The sequence below is a fragment of the Corapipo altera genome, unplaced genomic scaffold (genome assembly GCF_003945725.1).
Source record: "Corapipo altera isolate COAL_440 unplaced genomic scaffold, ASM394572v1 24, whole genome shotgun sequence".
NCBI classification, from domain to species: Eukaryota; Metazoa; Chordata; class Aves; order Passeriformes; family Pipridae; genus Corapipo; species Corapipo altera.
The window spans coordinates 2,699,178-2,720,545 of NW_020884903.1; the positions used below are offsets into that span (position 1 = coordinate 2,699,178).

General features: G+C 41.3%; 2 protein-coding genes across 17 annotated transcripts in view; one reads left to right on the forward strand and one right to left on the reverse strand.

Annotated features, from left to right (window-relative positions):
* Positions 1 to 12,701, forward strand: part of RALBP1 (ralA binding protein 1) — a 33,574-nt gene extending 20,873 nt beyond the window's left edge. For 5 of the 6 annotated variants that reach the window (XM_027650902.1, XM_027650905.1, XM_027650906.1 and 2 more), the window contains 8 exons: positions 3,834 to 4,292; positions 6,104 to 6,453; positions 7,814 to 7,975; positions 8,449 to 8,580; positions 9,087 to 9,194; positions 9,968 to 10,089; positions 10,493 to 10,616; positions 10,872 to 12,701. In XM_027650902.1, coding sequence (XP_027506703.1) covers positions 3,834 to 4,292; positions 6,104 to 6,453; positions 7,814 to 7,975; positions 8,449 to 8,580; positions 9,087 to 9,194; positions 9,968 to 10,089; positions 10,493 to 10,616; positions 10,872 to 11,135 — 1,721 coding nt within the window. In that variant the 3' untranslated portion in view covers positions 11,136 to 12,701. Of the gene's footprint in view, positions 1 to 3,489; positions 3,573 to 3,833; positions 4,293 to 6,103; positions 6,454 to 7,813; positions 7,976 to 8,448; positions 8,581 to 9,086; positions 9,195 to 9,967; positions 10,090 to 10,492; positions 10,617 to 10,871 lie in introns of those variants that run through there. The other variant, XM_027650908.1, reaches the window with a different exon arrangement.
* A 6,997-nt stretch (positions 12,702 to 19,698) lies between these two features.
* Positions 19,699 to 21,368, reverse strand: part of PPP4R1 (protein phosphatase 4 regulatory subunit 1) — a 65,438-nt gene continuing 63,768 nt past the window's right edge. For all 11 annotated transcript variants that reach the window (XM_027650861.1, XM_027650858.1, XM_027650859.1 and 8 more), the window contains one exon: positions 19,699 to 20,729. In XM_027650861.1, coding sequence (XP_027506662.1) covers positions 20,566 to 20,729 — 164 coding nt within the window. In that variant the 3' untranslated portion in view covers positions 19,699 to 20,565. The remainder of the gene's footprint in view (positions 20,730 to 21,368) is intronic.

Below are 21,368 nucleotides of genomic sequence, written 5' to 3' on the forward strand. Positions count from 1 at the left end.
GGGAAGTAGAAGAGGGCAATAGCAAGTCACTGCTATTGCAAATAAAACATTATTTTAACTCATCTGATGAGTGGAGAAGCTCTGAATAGAGTTTTCAGATCTACATAATAAGAAGTTACTAGAATTGTCTACCCCTGGTAAACATTAGAGGCTCTTCATATCAAGGTTTTCTTTGTGATAAATAGGATGTGTAGCTACATCCTATTGTACTGACAAATTACTGTGAATCTCTATATACTACTGTGCATTTGTCTAGCCAAGTACCATTTGCAAATAGTTAAAAAGTCTACCTTTCAATGCCAGTGATTATTTTAAATCAAAACAAAGTAAGGCAAATTTCTAATTTCAGCTTCATTTGCTCTGCTGGGGTAGCTCTGCAGAGTAACCTGAATGCAGAATTTGTTTGGGATTGCTGTACTCACATCAGTGAGTTGAATACATATTAAAGACAAGCCTTTCTAATTGAAAGTTGGATAGTAAGTGTTAGTAGTGTCTGTAAGGTGGAAATCTGTGTTGATAGTAACGATACATCTTGTGGGCAGGGAGAAGAAACAGAATCCATCTACCCAAGCTCATTGTCCATTCATGTGTCTTACAGTTCTACTTAGAAATGGTGTACAGTTGGAAGGCAATCCCTCTGACAAATTCAAATTAGGTAACTAATGCTAGCATTGCACATCGGTCATATTTGACCTACTAATTCTTTCATATGTAAAAGCCATCCATGTTTTCTTTCAGTGAATTAATTACAGATGCTGCAGATTCCCCCAGGGAGCTGAATCATCTGTAGAGTTATAAATTACTTCAAAACTCATCGAAGACATGATGGACAAAAAGTATCTTGTTTGATAAGTGACAGTTCTACATAATGCAACCCTTTGAGTTAACAATAAATACTATAGCATGATTTTATAGCTTTGTTGTAAGAGTGCAGGAGGAGTATTCCCAAGTATGCAGAGTGATAGAATGATAGTGGCCTTCCTGCATGACAAAGCTTTTAAGCCTGTAAGTTAGATTTTTCCAAAGTAACACTAGATTTTTTATTATTATTATTTTAAAAGAGGTTTTCATAATTTTTGGTAAGATAAGGGCTATACTTTTTCTGTAGATAAAGTAGGTAGTAGATCTTATTCATTTTACTTCACATTTAAAATAACTGCAGTGAAGACATGCTTGTGGAAGGAAGGTCTAACAAAACCTGAGCAGGGAACTGGCAGAGATAGTCCATCATGCCAGTGGAATTTGAGTATTTATTACATTAGTACTGATCTCATACATTCCTACTGGATGTAGGAAAATGTCATTGACATGTATTAGAGTGATGGGAAAATGGGGACTATTAGTACTAGAAGTCTTGAGGAAACAATGAACAGAAATATCAGTTTGCTAACAGTAGGTAATACTCTTTCTACATTTAGAATTACCTGATTTGTCAAGTGGTTTTGATAATATTTCTTCTGTATAAATTTAAGTTCTTTATATTTCAATATATTACATCACTAGTGAAAGGGATGCAGTAGTTTTATTACCAAAAATACAATAAAGTAAACTGGGCTATTCTGAGAGACGTGCAAACCCCCTCTTGGCATGAGTGGGTTAAGCTCTACGAATCTGTATTAGTATTAGTAGATATTTCTAAACTTTGTTGACTTATGTTACTGAGACAAATTACAAAAGACTGGTTTTGTATTTAACTTGCTGCTTCTTGTCTTCTCTCATGAAGTCAAGAATTACCAGTTTCAGTAATGTGTTGTTGCTGGTGCTACATTACCACAGACCTAGAAAGGCACCAGGGTTTGCGTTGCAACATGGAGTGTTGAGACATGTGAGGCAGGAGCTCTCTTGGTGGCACCGACCTCCAAGGTTGGATCCCCTGTGCTGACATGTTCCTAGTGTGCATGTGGAACCCCACGCTCTTTGACTGGGAGCTGTCTCAGCTATCCAGCAGGAAAGACTGGGGGCAGATTGTTCTGGGGTCTGTCTGGTGAAGGTATGGCTTTCTGTTTGGAAATTACATCTGTGAAGTCCATCTTGAAACTCAGTGCTAGCCCTGTCACATTCTCACAAAACCAGGATGGTGATGTGTGCTCCTCCTTTGTCCTGCAGCTGGTGCATCCACAGTTCTGTATAAGAGTGAGATTTGAATCCTTAGTTTTTGTACTGCAGGTTTTCCTTACCCATATCTGGTTTTTGTTTACAAAACCAGTGAATGATATAGCCAGTAAATAGAGAGGAGGAGACCTGGTTGGTGGTTGTGCTCCAGTTACATTTGCATTTTTATATTAAAATCCACTTGGACAGTAACACTTGGTCTTTCACAGTCTGCTATGAAAGTGTGTGTTTGGTAGTCCTAGGGGAAGAGTCCCAGCTGGGAAGGCTGAGCTGGTTAGATTGTAATTATATTATAGTATTTCCATGCTTTAATACATTTCCTGTATTTATTTGGCTATTAAAAGCCACATAAATACAGAGCTGCTGAGGAGGCTTCAAAATACAGACAGCTCCTTAGATGTGCTGAAGTAATGCTGAGAAACTTTGCAACCTGGTATAGTTCAGAACTGGAAGAATAAAAGACCAAATATCCCCTGGTTCTTTTGTGTAAGATCTTTCACCTAAAAAAAATTACAGCCTGTAGTCTTATGCATGATGTGCTCTCATATTATCTAAGGGGGTAATTTTCCTCTACCCAAAACTATTCATGCAGCAAGAGCACTTGGCTGTCAGTGCCTCCTCACTGGAGCAGAGGCAGTGCCGTAGGTAGTGGAAGAGCCTCAAAGGATCTGTATGTAATGGGGGCTTCACGTTGAAGCAAGAGCTTGGTGCCCGCTGCCTTGGGGGACCTGGCTGGTGCAGATGGCACATGAAATGTCATCCTTGTTGGCCAGGTTTCAGGCTTACTTTTCTTATATGGGGTACTGAGTATGTAAAATTAGAATTAGTGGGCTTGGAGGTTGTGTTGGATTGCTTGTTGTTTGTGGGTTGGTTTTTTTGTTGGTTGGGTTTTTTTGTTAATCCACCTTTAGAGATTTTCATATTCTTGCCTGAAGGCGAGGCAGGGCTGGCTGCAGAGGCGTAGTTAGTTAAAAGCACTGGTGCATGTTTTAGACAGCACTTGGTGTTTTGCTGCTGGAACAGTGTACTCAGCCCAGGGACTTGTTTGAAGCTCTCCCATATGCTTTTTAAGGCAAATCTGCACCTTCACGGGCAAGTATTGTGCTAGTGTTGCTGGAATTGTTTTATTCATCTAGTGAAAAGTAAGTGTGCTAGTGCTTTTTTAGTTTTGAGTCTGGATTTTTTTCCTGTGTTTTATTTGAGGCTGAAACTTTACTAACTTTATACCTTAAAATTCATAATATTCTTCAAGGGGATCGGGGTTTTAAGTGGCTGAAGCTTAGTTTGTTCTTAATAGATATTTGTTAGACTTACATGTATCTAGTAGATGATCCTTAACAGCAACTCTTATACTGTTGATTACAGGAACATAGAGAAGTTGCCAGACAGTTGTTTTTATTTTGCATTTCCTTGACTATTAGATGGGAATCTAGCCCATAAGATGGACATTGCCATTATGAGTAAGTATATAAAGTATTCATTGTTTAGATCATTCAGGAGCTCTGTGGCTTATCTTTAGTGTGTTTATGCAACCTTGATTTAATCGTTGTCCACTAAAGTACGTAACAATCAAAGAAAACCTTTTGAGGAGTCAGGCAGGTGCTATTTTTTAATTCATGTTGCTTCTCTCCCTATGTATGATTTTGTGTTCTCTCCCTCTTGCAATATGCTGTTTAGAAACTCACAGCTGTCCTCTTCCCTTCTCTTCCTTTGCCTAACAGCGGAAGGCTATGCTGCATTTCAAGAGGACAGTTCCGGTGATGAAGCTGAAAGTCCTTCAAAGTTGAAACGGTCCAAGGGAATACATGTCTTCAAGAAACCCAGCTTTTCCAAAAAGAAGGAAAAGGATTTTAAGATAAAAGAGAAACCCAAAGATGAAAAACACAAGGAAGACAAACATAAGGAAGACAAACATAAAGAGAAGAAGTCGAAAGACTTAACTGCAGCAGATGTTGTAAAACAGTGGAAAGAGAAGAAGAAAAAGAAAAAGCCAATTCAGGAGACAGAGATACCTCAAGTGGATGTTCCGAGTCACAGACCCGTGTTTGGCATTCCTTTGTCTCATGCCGTAGACAGGACCATGATGTACGATGGCATCCGCCTGCCAGCAGTTTTCCGTGAATGTATAGATTACGTAGAGAAGTATGGCATGAAATGTGAAGGCATCTACAGAGTTTCAGGTACTCTGGGCACACTGACATGAAGGTTCCTAAGGTCTTTACTTGCAATCTTATTATTATTTACCATTTCCAACACCTAGAGGCTCTGTTTGTAGCTGCATTAATTTTGATTATCCAGAAGTTAATCAGGTAGCCAAAGTTAAGCAAGGCTGTAGGTATGAAATACCGGAAGAATTGCTAATATGGTGGTACTGCCTAATGGCAGTAAAAACTCACCTGTTTTGGCCTTTTGTGATAGGATGGTAACAATGAATAAAGTGTGTATGGCCAGCTTGTATTCTTTTTCTTCTGCAGTAGAAATACAGTGGTAGCTGATTGCAAAAGCAAAAATGAGATGTAACCATTTTATCACATAAACTTCTCACTAGGTTAGTTTCTCCAGTTAATTCCATTGAATGATTTTTTTTCTTAAAAACTTGTTTTCTTTCAGCAAATATGCTAATAACCAGAAAATACAAGTTTCACTGTTTAAGCTTAGCAACAGCCGGCTAATTAGCCATGGTAGTTGCATAACACCAGCTTACATAAATGAGACCTCAGTTTTAGTCACATTAAACAAAACAATCCCTTTATTTGGGAGCTACATCAGCAATGTAACTCATGTAAGTACCTCTGTGGGTACCTGTAAGGGGGCAAGAACAAGGGAGAAAAGGAATTTGAGGAAAAGTATTTGAAACAGGTTGGCCAGCACTGTAAAGCAGTAATCAAACGATATCAAAGGCTTCATTAAGCTGTCTTCATGCTGTCCATCTGCATAGTATTAGGTAGGTATGCATAAATACTGCAGCAGCTTAAGCAGTTGCTTTGTCTAACCTCGTGAAACATTTTGGTTGCTCGTTTTTTCTAGACACTATGTGTTGGGAATTTTCACAGGTGTGTTTTCTGTAAATCATTTCTGCTCTGTGTGCTTTGTAGGTGTTCTCCAGTGCAACAGCACCCTCTTGTGCGTGTAGGATTGTTTGAACTGAGAACTGAAAGAGAGCATTGCATTGGCTTAATTGCATTGCAATTGCCAGCTGTTGTGAGGGCTCATTTTGGGCATGAAACTCAGCCTATTTTACCTGGGCTGAGTGAGCCCAGTTGTACTCATTGGGTATGAGCCAAACCATGGCAGCACACCGAGGTGGTGTAACTCAAGTGGGTGTTGAGCTTTAATGAAATTTCTCCAAGTTCAGGAAGACTAGAATGTCACTGAGTTATAAAAACACCTTACAGAAAATCTTGGATGGGCTGAATAATTATGTGAACACACTTTTATTCATAGGATGCCTCAAATCAAAAATCTTGTGTGAGATTCTTCTGCTGAGGAGGGCCAGCTGGAATTCTGAAAACTAAGAAGTGTGGGTTTTGTTTTGACAGAGGAAAGCTGTTATAGGTAGAACTTACTGCACAATATTTGAATTGATAACATATTTGCTGCTTGGCTTAGGGATGTAGAATTGAACAGCCACAAAGATGCTGAATGCAAATACACAATTGATCTTAACGTTTCCCTACCCTTCCTTACCCTATTTTATGTTCCTTGATGAAGGGGAATTCTAGCAGCAGTTCTGATTCAGAGCTCTGTCAGTGCTGTGGTTTTGCTTCGTAGTACTAGTCAGTGCTTTTAGAACCAGTGATCATGGAATTGTGAGTTGTGATTTTCCCTTTGTTACATGTGGATAACTTCTAAAAGGTGTTCCTCAATCAGCTTAAATTGTAAAGAGAGGTGAAATAAGTGCATTTCAAAATAAAAAAAAAAAAAGTTTAAATATAACTGTTATACGGTTAGAGTCGAAATTCCTCTTAATTCTTGATCTGAATATTTTAAGGAATAAAATCAAAAGTTGACGAGCTAAAAGCAGCCTATGATCGCGAAGAGTCTCCTAACCTGGAAGAATACGAGCCCTACACAGTGGCCAGCCTGCTGAAACAGTACCTGCGAGAGCTGCCTGAAAATCTGCTTACCAAAGAGCTCACGTCCCGCTTTGAAGATGCTTGTGGAAAGAGCACAGAGGCTGAGAAAGTTCAGGAGTGCCAGAGGCTGCTGAAAGAGTTGCCAGAGTGTAACCACCTCCTAATTTCTTGGCTGATTGTGCATATGGACCATGTTATTGCAGAGGAACTGGAAACAAAAATGAACATCCAGAATATTTCTATAGTGCTCAGCCCTACTGTCCAGGTACGTGCACCACACAGCAGGTGTTAGAGCACAACTTCAGCCCAAGAAGGACTTCTTTGTAGCAATTGTCGTGCTGGTGGGAATTGGATATTGTCTGATACAGTTAAGCTAAATTACAACTTCTGCTTATGCCTCAGGAACCTGAAATTCTGGGAAAGGGGGAGCAAAAGGCTTTCCACATGTGAGTTTGCATACTATGGGTCTGATATTTGGGTTACTATGATAGGAAAGACTGCTGTCTGTGTTTTAATTCTGTCATGAACAGCAGTCATTTAATGTTGAAATTGTCCAATAATTCATGCAGATACACAATTTCTGTGGGCTTCTGATTCAGTGATAATTTAGTGAAGACTAAATTGTTGCTTAATTTTAATATCAAGCCAATGAACCTTGTCCAGCACATAGATCTTCTGGTGCAGTGATGACATGGGTAAAATGGCTTTGGTGTCTGCAGTCAAATGGCTGGGGAAAAACAACTGACTTCATTTTCCAGTAAGATATTGTGGTTTCTAGATTGATTGATTCCTTAATAAACATCTTGGAAACATTTAATTTAAATGCATCCTGTGCATCATGAAAACATGGCATTATTGGGTGTGGGCCTTCCAGAACAAACCCCACACTTTAAAAAAGCTTGACTTTATAATTAAGAGTCCAGGTGGAGGCCCAGTAGCAAAAGGGCTGGGTGTTATTCTTGGCTGTTTTGCTGTGCCAGACACCTTTCTAGCTGAGAAAAGAGGTAACAATTAACATAAAACAGTGCAGGCCCAATCATGTTTTGTTGGTAACTAGATCTTAGCAATTAAAGTGCAGGTAGTGACAGAACTCTAATATTTTTTTCAGGATAATTTTTTTAATTTTAATGGAAGATACAGTGTCAAAATACATACTTGCTTCTGTCTCGTGTTAAAACAGAATACATTGGAAGATCCTTTCAAACTACTTTTTTTCTACTATATTAAATCATCTGAGAGAGAAACTGTAGAAAATGCTGCAGGTTGGGGTAGGAGCGAGAAGGTGTAGCCAGCCATCAGCCATAACTTAGTATGGTTGGTGCTCCCTTTTACTAACTACCTTTACCTTGGTACAGAGAAAGATTTAATATATTTCTGAGAGATGGAAATAATTATGGTAGGCTAAGACATGTGAAGATTCTGAGTTCAGCATGAAAATGCCTCAGATGCACAGGTAAGAGAGACAGTGAAGTGACTCCTTAATGCCAGTGCTGCATTGTTCAAAGTGTCATTTTTAATCCAGATTTGAATCTCTTAGTTTCTCATGAAACTGGCATGACTGTAGATCACAGAAAGGCATACCGAAGGCTGCTGTTTCCAATATCCTATCTGTCCTTTCTTTGCAGATCAGCAATCGTGTCCTGTATGTATTTTTTACACATGTTCAGGAGTTCTTTGGGAACGTGACCCTAAAGCAGGTGACAAAACCCCTTCGCTGGTCAAATATGGCAACAATGCCAGCACTTCCAGAAACACAAGAAAGCATCAAAGAAGAAATCAGGCGACAGGTTGGCAATTACTTTAGTATCTTTCTGTTTATTTTGCCCTGGGTTTTATACATTCAGTAGTAAATTCTGGTAAGTTTCTAACATACTTTTTAATTCCATCACAATTATCCTATCATTGGACACCACTGGAAAGAGACTGATGGTTTTCTTTCCTTTTTCATGTGTATAAGGTTGTTACAGTCTTGTGATGATCATAGCTGTGTCATTCATAGAGTGCTTTGCTATATAGTTCAATACTTTTATTGTGGGAGGAAGGTCAGGAGAGCACATCAAAGAGGGTGGTTTCTTTAGTATTGCACTTCAGCTGGCTCTACATCACGTGCTGAGTCTATGTTAACACTTGTTTGTTGACATGTCACGGTTTGAAAACCAAAATTCCCAACCTGTTGCCACAAAACCAAAAAGATTTTCCTTTTCAGTCTGCCCTACTGCGATGTATTAAAGACACTTAACTTCTTTGGCAATATTTCTAGGAGTTCCTACTGAACTGTTTACACAGAGACTTGCAGGCAGGCATAAAAGACTTATCCAAAGAAGAGAGACTCTGGGAAGTGCAAAGAATCTTAACAGCTCTTAAGAGGAAGCTAAGAGAAGCTAAGAGACAGGTGAGTAACTTTTCTATTTATTGACCAGACATCTAAATCATGGATCTGTAATCTGAGACAGTGCAGAGGCACACAGATCAAACCATGTTTCAATCTTTTACTGCAGATTTTCTTATCTTAACTTTACATTCCTGATGAGCAACTGTGTTTTCTGCTTAGCTGGCTCTCCCTAGGGACAGAGAGATCTTTGCAGTTGTTCACAAAAAAAATACATGTGTGATTAAAAACTCAGTGTTTGACAGGGCATGTATTCATTATATGCTTAAAACATCGTATCCTGGAGTGCCAGGAGGAATTAGTGGAAGACTCAGGGTTAAGAAACTTGAGAAGCATTTTTTTAAACTGTTCTATGTCCCAGAGAAGGACAGACCTCACTGAAAGCTTTCGAGACAACTGAAATGGTAGTTCTAAATTTGGGAAGTAATACATTCAAAAAAATCTTTCTTAGATTAACTAGAGTGACTGGGGAAGGTGTCCTTTTAAATGTTGTTCTCTTTCTCTGGCAGGAGTGTGAAACAAAGATTGCACAAGAAATTGCTAGCCTTTCAAAGGAGGATGTCTCCAAAGAAGAAATGAATGAGAATGAAGAAGTTATAAATATTCTGCTTGCACAGGTAGCTGGCAGGCACTCACCTGTTTGCCTCTTGGTATTTTATATTTCAGATATATTGAACGCTCCTTTGTCCCTTCTAATGCAATGGGACATTGAAGGCTTAACAGGGTCTCTCTGTGCATTAAAACACAAGGCTTTGTTTTAAAGGTAAGTAAAGCAGGGAAGGAAAGCTGACTGCAGGAGTGAACCCAGAGCTGAGCAGACTCTTGTTAACAGCAGGAAGGAGACACTGTGCAACAAAAAAAAAAAAAAGAAAAAGAAAAAAGTAGCATTTGTTGTTAATGTACTTAGAAAGCACTTCCAAATCAAGCCAGTTTTAATACCATTAAACTACTTTCCTGCTGATCAAAGGAAGTAAGGCAACTGTTTTGGCTTTTTTGCCTTCCGTTGCTTCCCCCAGTAGCTTTGATCTTCTCCCCACTGTACCTTCCTCCTTACATTCATCTTCAAAGACATATAATTTAGTTTTTCTAGTTATTTTGCTGGTTGGCCTGAGCTTTCCCTTGTGATTTAAGGAAAGGCAGCCAAACATGCCAGGATTTGGTGTGTCATTAACACAACTATTCAGTACAGCAGTCATCTTGGGGATTCAGAACAGACATTGTTGGGTTTGAACTTATTTTTGCTTTGAGGTCTTGATGGATCAGAGTTCAAAGCAGACATGCTAACCAATGCTACTGGAAGTGTTTCAGAGAACAGCATCATCTCGTACTTACTGTATGCTCCTGTAGGAAATAAAGTCACGACTTTAAGTGAACTAACTGATCATTGCAGGAGAACGAGATTTTAACAGAACAGGAAGAACTGCTGGCCATGGAGCAGTTTCTGCGGAGACAGATTGCCTCAGAGAAGGAAGAAATAGATCGTCTCCGAGCAGAAATAGCTGAAATACAAAGGTAAGAGACACAGTTCACATCAGAGCCCTGCCAGGCGAGCACACTTTGATTACAACTACTCACATACTTTGCTGAAATAATGCTCTAGACTACACTGAAGAACTCACCCAGCAAACATCACAGTGGAAAGCCACTTATTTTTATTCAAGTCTCAACAAATTTGGATCTTTCAGGATATTTTCTGTTGTTTTAACTGGAATTATGATCTTAGGGAAACTAGGCCCTGTGCTGTAGAAAAATCCCCCTTGGAAATCACTGCTTTATTAAGCATTGAAAGGAAAGTCTGATTTATTTATTTATTTTTAAAACCATTGGCAGATGATTCGGTTAACTGTCTTATGCTGCCACAGTTCTGGCAGACTTGAGGAAGTGCTTAAATCAGGATTTGTCACTGGTCTTTCAGTCGCCAGCAGCATGGCCGAAGTGAAACCGAGGAATATTCTTCCGAGAGTGAAAGTGAGAGTGAAGATGAGGAGGAACTGCAGGTTATCTTGGAGGATTTGCAGAGACAGAATGAGGAACTGGAGGTAAGATTTGGTTCTTAGCATTCACTGGTTCTCTTCCCTTAGCAGTTACTTGCTGGAGCCTTGCAGAGATGTTTGCACATGTGCAAACTGGTTGTTTGCAGTTCCACACACTCACGTTTTTAAGTTACTGTTGTGTGCAAGTCCCCGCTGCTGTCTGGGCTGGCAGCAACGCTTCGCTGCAGTGCTAAAACCCCCCAAGCTACAGCAGTTCTTTGTCAGAGGGAGCCCTGACGTTTGGTTTTCCTTCCTTAAAAGATAAAGAACAATCACCTGAACCAAGCGATTCACGAGGAGCGAGAGGCCATCATAGAGCTGCGGGTGCAGCTCCGGCTGCTGCAGCGAGCCAAGTCAGAGCAGCAGGTGCAGGAGGAAGAGGAGCCAGAAAAACGCGGGGGCGTTTCTCAGCAGCAAAGAGACAGTGTCCTGGAGACAAAAGCAGCCAAAGAGCAGCCAAAAGCAAGCAAGGAGCAGCAAGTCAAGCCATCGCCAAGTAAAGACAGGAAAGAAACTCCGATTTGATCAGGCTCCTTGGCTATGCATAAAATCAACTGAACTGTGCAAATTACTGTAATTTGAGTCTAACTAACTGCACAAATTATTGCTGGCTGTGTACATTCTGTAAAGAAACTTTTCTTTTAAGCCCTGGAGACTTTTGTCTCTAATACTTGTGGCTTCTACTCATCAGACTCAGGTGAGTTTGGAGAGGCCAGAAGAGTTTTTCAGTTAGTATCAGATTATTTCAAAACTGGTTTCCTTCAGGTGATTTAAAATAATTCAGTAACAGTTCTATTTCAAACCAAAATCATTATTGACATTCACTGGAGCAGAATTGGAAAATATCATTTTCAGTAAACAAACAAAAACCCACACACACTTACTAATTATTTGCCTTGTGGATCTGTTCATCCTCATTCACCATTATTTCTGCTTATTAACCAAGTCACTTCTTGCTTGTGCCTTTGATACCTTTCTGATGCAGATTATATACAAGGGAGCTTTAAATTTACTCTGGGTTGGCTGAAACGGTGGGAGACTGTGGGGTATCGTGTTTACCTGACATGCCCTTAAGCTTCATTTTTGTTCTGAGATGTACTGAGTAAGTGTAAAAACTTGAGAGATGTTATTTATGTCCCCGTGTGATGGAAATGTTCATCAAGAGCTGTTCATGTCTTTTAGCGGTGTAGGTAACACACTGACTCATTTATTAACCACCCTCATCACACCTGTTCAAGACAGGCCCTGTCCATGCTGCTGCCATGTAGCCAAGAGCTTTGTCTTCATCCATCCTAAATGCTTCCATCCCTCAGAGATAGCCGCTGCTTGTAGGCAGGGATGGGAATGGGTTATGTCACTTGGGCTGTGTCTGCCTGACCAAGCAATACAGCACTTCCCCTGCACACGTGACGGTCACTTGTGCTTTCTAAGCAAGCCCGAAGGATGACGCCAAGGGGAAGCACCGGGGGTTCAGCAATAGCCTCCCTTGTGGTGTTGTTTAAAAAACCAACCACCCCCATCTGGGACTTGCTTTTGGTTTGGCTGTTTTAACTGCTTCTACCCTTCAAAATCCTCCACCCATGCTGGCATTTAAGGGCCATTTAATGTTTTGGATACACTCATGAGACTCATCCATCAAACCATATATAGACAGAAACTCCACAGAGTGCATATAGGCTATCTTATTTTTTAATCTGGATATTTATTTTCAGCACCTGTTGGATGTGGTGGTATTCTTTATCTATTGCACTGTTGTGAATCATTGGCCATGATTTGATTTTGTACAAATAATGCTTTGATATGTTATAGAAAACAGCATAGTATTTTTTTAAAATTTGGAAAAAGTTTATAAACACAGAAAATGTGATCAGATGACAAATGTAAACTAAAGCATTCTCCCTTGCCTTCGTTACATACATTTTATATTTGCTGGCAATATTTAAACTTTTTGTTTGTTTAATTCACACTAATTCCTATTGAATTGTCATGGATTTTTCTAATGTTCTTCAGACAAATCTCTTAATATCGGTTAACTTTTATTTTGTTAGGATTGTATTTATCAAGCAAATAAATTCAACAGCCATTTGACAGTAGTTTCTCATTTATCTACTTCATAGTGCAAATCACAGTGATTCATCTTGGGTGGCTACCTGCAGTTCAGAAGTTTCTATGAAAAATTAATTTGGGCTTTGTTAATAACTCTTCTCTGAAAGAGAAGGCAACTGAATGTCATAGAAAGTTCTGTAACTCAGGAGAAGATCAAGTTCAATTTGATCAGATTAAAGATTTTAAGCCTTTGCTTCCCTGTTACCACTAGAGTTTTGAGTTATGAAGGCAAAACCATCTTGTTTACTCACATCATTCCTTCTACCACATGGACGCTGCTCTCAACACGTGCTGCCACAGAGGTCTGAAACAGAGGTGGAATTGCTGCTCCTGCAGCAGTGCAGCAACTGTAACCAGAGACTTGGTTTCAAACCCCCTGGAAGATGTTTCTTTGATGTGATCTGTCACATTCTGTGCCACAGCCCTGCCAGGAGGGGATGGGGCAGGGCACTGCTCTTCCTGCTGCCCCTTACCCAGTGCTTCCCATGAAACAGCCCCCGTCCAGCAGTGATTGGAGAGGCTGCTGTGGCAGTTGTGAATAATTGGCCAAAAAAGCTAAAGCTAACTTCAAATAAAGTGGAAAGTAATTACAGTACAATAATCTGAATGTGCTGTTCAGATCCCGTTATAAGCTGCCTTATCAGTCCCCAGGGCCTTGGAACAAAATCTGTGAACAGCAGTTGCTCAGGTGATTGCCTCCCACCCCGGGCACCAACACTGCCTGCACAGCAGCCTGGCCCCCTGCACCAAGGACATACATGTCCTGAACAACCAGTTTGTCTAAATTAAAGTATCATTTAAACTGACTTAAAGTAATCCTCTTTCCTTAGAGCACAGACAGCCTTAGAGCTTGCATGTGCTGAGTGCAGCAACAGAACCTCTGTCAGCCCCTTTAGACAAAATGCCAGATTGACTTAGTTTACTGAAAAAAGGGAACAGGCCCACAATGTTCCAGTGTTCTTAACAAAACATTGCGACGGTTCGATGTGGCCCATCAGCTTTCTTCTTGAAAGTCTGAGTGTTTCCACAGAGAAGGCAGGGGGTGATGGGACAAGGGACAACTATACACCTTGTTTTTCTAGCACAAGCCTGGAACAGATTTGGTCAGATCAGTCAGAAGTTAAAAGGAGCAAGAAGCCCTGTATGAACAAGTCACCAGGACTACTGTGCCAAACATGAACCAGGGCACAAACGTGGGGTTTGCCAGCAGCAGGGTACTTGCATCTAAGTGAGAACAGGATAGCCTTTATACCCGTGGAAGTACTGCAACTGCACAGTGAACCAACCTCAGGCATCTGGCACACTGAGCAGGATTTTTCCTTCTCAGTAAGTCTTTTTGCTCTGAAAAACAGGAGCCTGAACTGGTATTGTCTGAACAGTTTAAAAGAGTGTGGGTTACCTTATTTTATTTATTGAAAGATAGGAAAAGAATAAACAATGAGCAATACTCCTCTCAGATCACATCCCTACCACAAGTCTGAAAACATAAGCTTGTGTCCAAAGCCTTGCAGGATTCCAGCCAGCCTTACAGGTTTCCTGGGCTCTGCCGTGTACACACCAGGTTTCCATTGCTGGCTCAGCTTCACTCTCACCGAAGCCAAAGCCATCTGTGCTGGTATGATTGTGGAAGGTTTCCTCTCCGGTGCAGCGAGGCACTCTGAAAGCACTGTCTTGTAACACAGTCCTACAGGGAACCATATAAGGGCTCCAGAAACTCATTGTCCTTGATGATGAAGATAAAGGGCTGCTGTACAGGAGGCTTCCACTTTCATCACCAATTCCCATACTAGCACTGGAGGGATTAATTTTTACCTCTGTGTCCCATCAGATTAATGAGCTAAGTCTAGTTTTTAAAATCTGTGTACTGAAGCCAAGAATTTTACACCTGACCATGTAAAGCTACTCCCTTTCAGTTAAAAAAAATAACAAAGCATCGACCCAAGTCTCTGCCAGAAAGGTCTGATCAAGCTTAATCTGTCAAGGTTTTCATTTCTCAGCATGCACCTCTGACTCATAACTTCATCTGCAGAGGGAAAAATGCCTCATCGAGATCAAACATGGCTTATATCCAACAGCATAAGTCCTCCACAGTGTTCTTTAAAACACACTCCAACAACAGAATGAGCAGTTCCATGTCCCCTACCAGGGCATGGCTGCCAGTCCTTCCTATCCCGGGGTGAGGAGACACAGCCTCACTGGCACAGCCTCGGGTCAAGCCCCGGCTGCTCCTCCACCCTCTCACAGACGTGGATATCCAACGTGACAGCCGCCAGGACAAGCCCCTCTCTGGCTCAGCACTGGCCCTTTCACTGCTGACCCTCTTGGACACAATGGACTGCTACCAAGTTTCATCTGGAGTTTCTTGTGCCACGGTCTTGGCAACGTGAGCAAGAAGGTCTGCCAAAGGATAATGTTGCAAAAAACACATGATTTGAACCAGACAACCCCACTCCCACACACTGGAAGAATTCCCCATCTGAACTGCAAGACACAGGAGTTCTCAGTACGAGTTTACAGCTCAGGGCAGTGGGAGCAGCCCTTGCTGGCAGCCGGCGTGTCCCAGCACCTGCCCCGGCCGTACCCTCTGAGTGCGCTGCACGGGCTGTCAGCCTTGTGGGGGAGGAGGGAGCCTGTGGGGGATAGAGGAGGGCAGACATCAGGAGAATGGCCAAGACTAAAGGATGTTGCATCCTAAAACTTCTAATGCTGTTCCTCAAGTCATTTTGACTTGTCAGCCGACTCCTCCCTAGACACTCCAAGGTGCACCTCCACCGGCTCCCATCACGGCTGCTCCATCCACCCAGGAGGGATGCACCGAGACCACTAGGGAGAGACCAATTCACTGTGAAACCAGGGCTCCTCAGCATGGGCCTTCCCCTTCCCAAATCCTCTGCTGAACTCCCCCGTCCAAGAGAGGAACCACAGCACTGCCTAAAGCTCCCCTGTGGAGCGGAAAGGGAGCCATCAGGATGGCTGTAGCCTTGTTCAGCCACAGCTCAGCACATGACCAAGGAAGCTGGTGGTCTAAGCATTTTGATTTGAGAGATGGAAATACTGCATCCCAGATTTCTGCACCAAGGAACATCATTTGCCAAGACACAAGAGAGATGCCTGGGAGTCCCGGTGAGCTCCTGTTGCTGCAGCCTCTCTCCCCCTTGCCCAGCACCTCACGCCAGTACCGTGAGCCACTGCCTGGTTTTATCACAGTGCGGGGCCTCAAGGAAGATGAGGGTAGGAATTTCTGCTGACAGTGCTGCTTACAGGAAACAATGTTGTCAGGCACAAAAATCCAGAAGGTGACTGGAAAAAAGTTAAAATAAACCAAAGCAAAACACAAAACCCCTCAGTCAAGGGACCAGAAGAAACTGTGAAATAAATGACCAGTACAAGAGAAATGGCCCAGCCCCTATTTGAGCCTTGGTTGTCACCTTACTCAAAACCAAGTTTTATTTGGGTTCTTTCTTACACCAGAAACCTGAACTGACTAAAAAATAACTGAAATTTCTTTTGATGTTCAAACAAAGGACCCCTCCTCAGCTCTGTTAAAAATCTTGCAGAGAAATGTGCTCAGTACATTCCATTATCACAGTCATGATCCCAAAACAGCAGTTAATCCCTTTAGAACATTTCCCACACAGAAACACTACTACACCTCTGCAGAAATGGGGTCATGGAATTTCAAGCAACCATGATCAGAGAGCTGCAAGATGTTTAAACATCTGGTTATTTATCTCTGCTAAGTCACAGTGTATTTCAATTATCTAGATGTAGTCCAACCTCAGCAGCAACTGAACCTTAAAATAATCCCATTAACTTGGGCTCTTTATTTATTTTTCTGATCTAAATAAAAATTGAAGTAAAGGTTAATTAAAGCTAAAAGGCAGAGTCTGAAAGCACTTGGGGGTGGGGGGATGATTTGGAATATTTTAAATGAGCTTTCCTGTCATATTTTCATATTTTAAGGTAGTCTATGAGTATGTCCTAATTCTGCACATAAAGATTAATCACTTTAAATACACTTGCCAGCACAGACAGGGAGACAAACCTTCCCCATCAGTATCAAACAGAACTGACAGGAGAAAGTGTAACACAGAACAAGCTTTTATCCACCTGCCTGTCTCAGACTCCCCTTCCCATCCTATGAAGACAAGAGGTCCCTAGGCTGAAACCAGGTCAGAAAACACAAGCGCTGCACACTGGATCCCCCATCAAAGGACAAGGAGACCTTGCCAACAGGAAGGAACCCAATCAAGTGTGTGCCTGAGCCATGGGACAGACTTTGCCATCCTGCCCATCCACTACCAATTCCAATCAGCCATCTCTGCTGCCCGACCTCTAACAGTGCAGGGAAAAGGGGACGAGCACTAACGAGTCTAACAAGTAACCCTGCTGTTCTGCAGTCCTAATGAACGTAGGATCTTGTCCACATGGCCAGGAATTTGTGCAACAGCTATCTGGGACATTCAGAACAGCCAAAAAATGGTTTCCAAGCCTCAGTCATGTCTTGGTTACAAACAATCTACCCTCCAGACATTTGCCAGTTCATTGGCATGAAATCTGCAGGAAAAAGTGGCAAGGAAATGGCCCTACAAAATCCTGATGGGTCTCTGGGGAGGAACAACCAAAAAGAGAGAATCTGCTGCAAAAACACAGCAAGGAGGAGAAAGGCAGACAGTGCTGTAACCAGGACATGGGAAAAAAAAGGGATTTTCTGTGACGAATTCTCATGAGTAAGCTCTAAGATGAGTCAAGAAATTAAATGGAAATCCATGAAAATCGCTTGTGAAGAACCAACCTGGTATTCTACCAAGAAGACGGGGATAGAGGTAGGATACAGCTTCTGGGAAATCACGGACCAACAGATGCTAATAATGGAGCCACCTCATTTTCTGCTCAGGAAACCCTGACCAAAAGAGAAATGAATTGAGATACAGAGCTCAATTCTTTCTTTGGGGAAGATACACACAATGTAATTCAGCAGGATCTCCGGCAGCATCTCCCAACACTGCCCCACAGAAGAAACAGCTCCCTTTTTCCCCGCTCAGAACAGAGATGCACATTCCCCCAAAACCCATATCCGTAGGGACAAGTGGAAGCTTGAATTACTGACATTGCTAACGCTGCCAGCATGAGAAAATTCCCTATCATAGTTAAGCAATAGACTCCACACCCCTCAGGCTGTAAATCAAATATTCTTGGGAAATGCTGAGAAAAAAGCAAGTCTTTCCTTCCCTTCCGCTTCTTGGGAATCACCAAATGAAGCAGAAAAGAGGTAGACAGATCCATGGCATGCTGGATGAAAGAAAAAGGAGAAAGACAGCTATTTCTCCTCTTCCCTGAAGATGATCCTTAGTTTTTACATGTCAGGGGAATTCAGGCACTCCACAACTGAAGATACTCCGTCTTCCTTACGAAAAAGCCTCAAACTTTCCCTCCATTTCACAGGCCTGCACCAGCATTGCATAAATAAAGCATCCAGAAGATCTGTCTCATTTTTCAACACAGAGGTCTTTTACCTTTAAATGACTAGGAAATACTTAAAAGGATCAGATATAATCCTTCATTTTACTGGACTGGTGGAACAGTATTTAAGTACAGTGATGGAATTAGGTTGGGCCATGTTAATTCTGGACTCCAAAAACTGGGATTTAAGTCACCAATACTCCTCCAGTGAATCCTGCCCTCCGTTCACAGTTAGAGGATGACCTGAAGTATCCTCTGGTCTGAACAAAGAGCTGGTCCCTTTCACCTCAGGAACTGCACACATGATCCAACTACAATTCAACTGTCATTACACTGAGGCAAAAAACAGATGAAGATACTTACTTACTCTGAACAAAACACAGAAATCAACTGGACTTCAGTGCATATTTCTAAAATGGGAATCATCTGGCCTGGGAGAGAATGAGTTACTTTTAGGTGTTCTCCTTATGGCAGCAGGGAATGCTCAGAAATCCTCCTGCCTGAAGAGCTCACTGCTTCCTGACAGCCTGTTACCACCCACAGTGCTGTCACACTGCCTAGTCCTCGAGGGATTAAGCCAATTTTGAAAAGAAAAAGGGACATGCAAAGGAAAAATTATAAAAAACAAACAAACAAACAAACAGATTAAAAACGCTCACACACAAAAAGCCCAAAATAAACAAAACTCCAAACACAAAAATTCCCAGGCCTAAAACAAAATAAAAATCAAACAAACCCTCCAAAAACCCAAACCCACCACACTTAAAGGCAGAGATGACTCTGTATCTTAACCACCTCCATGGCTGTGCTAGGAGTAGAAATGCAGCCTCTGGGGAGTAAATAGCAACTTCCTGTTTACGACAAAAGAAACTGCAAAAAAAACCTATTTTCCCAAGAAAAGAGGAGGGAGAAAAAAATAAAAAAGAGACACCTGCCTGAGGCTCAACTGCCAGGGCATCAGGTACCTGACTGATAAATGAAAGTGCTCTGCTACAATACATCAAAGACAAGCTGCCACAGCCATTTCTACCTCCTCAGGGAAAAAAAACCGCTTCACACACACTTTGGGTTTCACAGGCTGGAAGAAAGGTGATTTAAGCAAGTTGCCCCTGGAAGACACAGGAGATACGGTATCAGTAATTTTAAATGAGAGGAAACAAAGCAGTCAACAGACTGAAGGCAGGTTAAAGGCAGTTTGACCTCACGGTTTCCTGTAAACCTGGACTGAGGTGGATATTCAGACTTACTTCCAGCCAAGATGCCATTTCATGCTGCAGTAACAGGTTGCCAAGCACAACAGGGATGCTTGGAAGAAACTACCAAAACCTCAGCTACACAAAGTACATCTATGCCGTAGTATATTCCATCTCAAAATGCAAAATTCTTCACAATCATTAAGCAAACCCCTTGCCCCTGAAATAGCCATCGAAGTGTAGAGAACTGAGAGAAAAAGGCCACTTAAATTTCAAACTTATTCTTTTAATGTCTTAAAAAGGTCACAAGATTTTTTTCAATCTTATTAATAAATTTTATTTGGACAAGTAGAGAACAACTTGTATCACAACAGCTTTTAAACAACATGATTAAAGACTGCAGCACTCCAAGGAGGCTCACAGATATGTACAGTATATGAAGAAAAAAGTTGCACCTTCAGAGCCGATCATGATCAAGTTAAAAATACCTGACTCAAAGTACATGTGCTAATAAATTGCCTTTAGGTCATGACCAGCATGAAAATAATTAGGACACAGGTACTCAGCAAAGTTTTCTGCTAATGGGTACAGCAATATGCTGCATTTAAGGATTAAAATCAGATTCTAGTTTAGTGTTAGCACTGAGCCCTTAAGAAAAATCCAAATTTCTACTTTTCCTCATTTACAAACATCAAAGCTATTCCCACTTAAGGGTGTGCCCAGCTGCACACAAATCAAGTCCTTGAATGATAAAAACTTTTAGCGCTAATACTGGAGGTCTCACGTCCTGGTACAAATTTGCCTCTCCGGCCATTCCATCTATCAGTTGCTACAGAAAATACTTGCTAAGTTAACTCCTCAGGAGAAACAATGCAGGTCTCTGGAAATCACATCCTTTCTACAATGAAAATGATCTGCCAATTCAAGTTTCATTTGTTCAGGAAGACAGAAGATTTAAGGCTTCGGTGGCAAAAATAATCCTCTGAGCAGTGTTTTTCTAAAGTCAAGCTGACATAGGTATGTTTACTTTTTCTTGACTTAAAATCCCTGGTTTAGATAATACCCACCTTTTAAATCTGGCAAGAAATCCCTCCTTCCAAAGAGGTTGTTCTAAATCAACCATTTTAGAAGCATTTGAGGATAGTTTGTTTAATTTTGTTTTTTTTTTTAATTATAGCAACATTTAGAAGTCATTAATAAGTTGAAGAAGCAGTGCTCATGGCATCATCCGCAATTTTGGTACTGGCAGGGTGGATGCTTGCAAAATACTTGACGTCACTGTCCTCATCCATTTGAAGAGCCATAATTGTCTGTTCCACAGCTTCTTGATGAGAGTTGGCAGAATTGAGAAAATATTCTGTAAGAGAAAATGCACAAGACTTATGGGAAGAGAAGACAGCAGATGGTTCAATGCAAACGTCAGCATACTACCATGAGATACAAAATTTCAGAGCACAGCACACACAGTCAAACTGGAATATCTGGGCGGGCTCAAAATACATGTCTGAATATACCTATGAATTCATCTTTTAAAAAATTTTATTCTGTCTTACAGAGCACAGTTTCTCTACTGGTGCTGTTCGAGTACAGGATTTCTATGGCCCTTCAGTACAAAAGTGTGACAGACTCCATGGTCAAAGAGGAAGAAAAAACCTGCAAATGGCTCAAGAGGAGTGTGTCTGTATTTAGGACAGAAAGAAAATATCACCAGCTTGTGGCCATGCCGCTTCATTTCACTGCAAGCCTTGCCAAATGATTATCAAATGATAAAAAATAAGAGTGGAAGAAGTGCCAACATCTGACGGTTTTCATAAACTACAGAACACAAGGTGCACAAAAGCAATTTAAGTACCAAAAGCTCACAGGAAGAGCAGTTTAGGTCTGAGGTTTAAAAACTCCTGAAGTTATTTTTTAAATCCACCTTTCAAAATCTATCCAACATCCCTAATCATACACAGAACATCTCTGAGACAGGGACTACACAAAAATACCAATA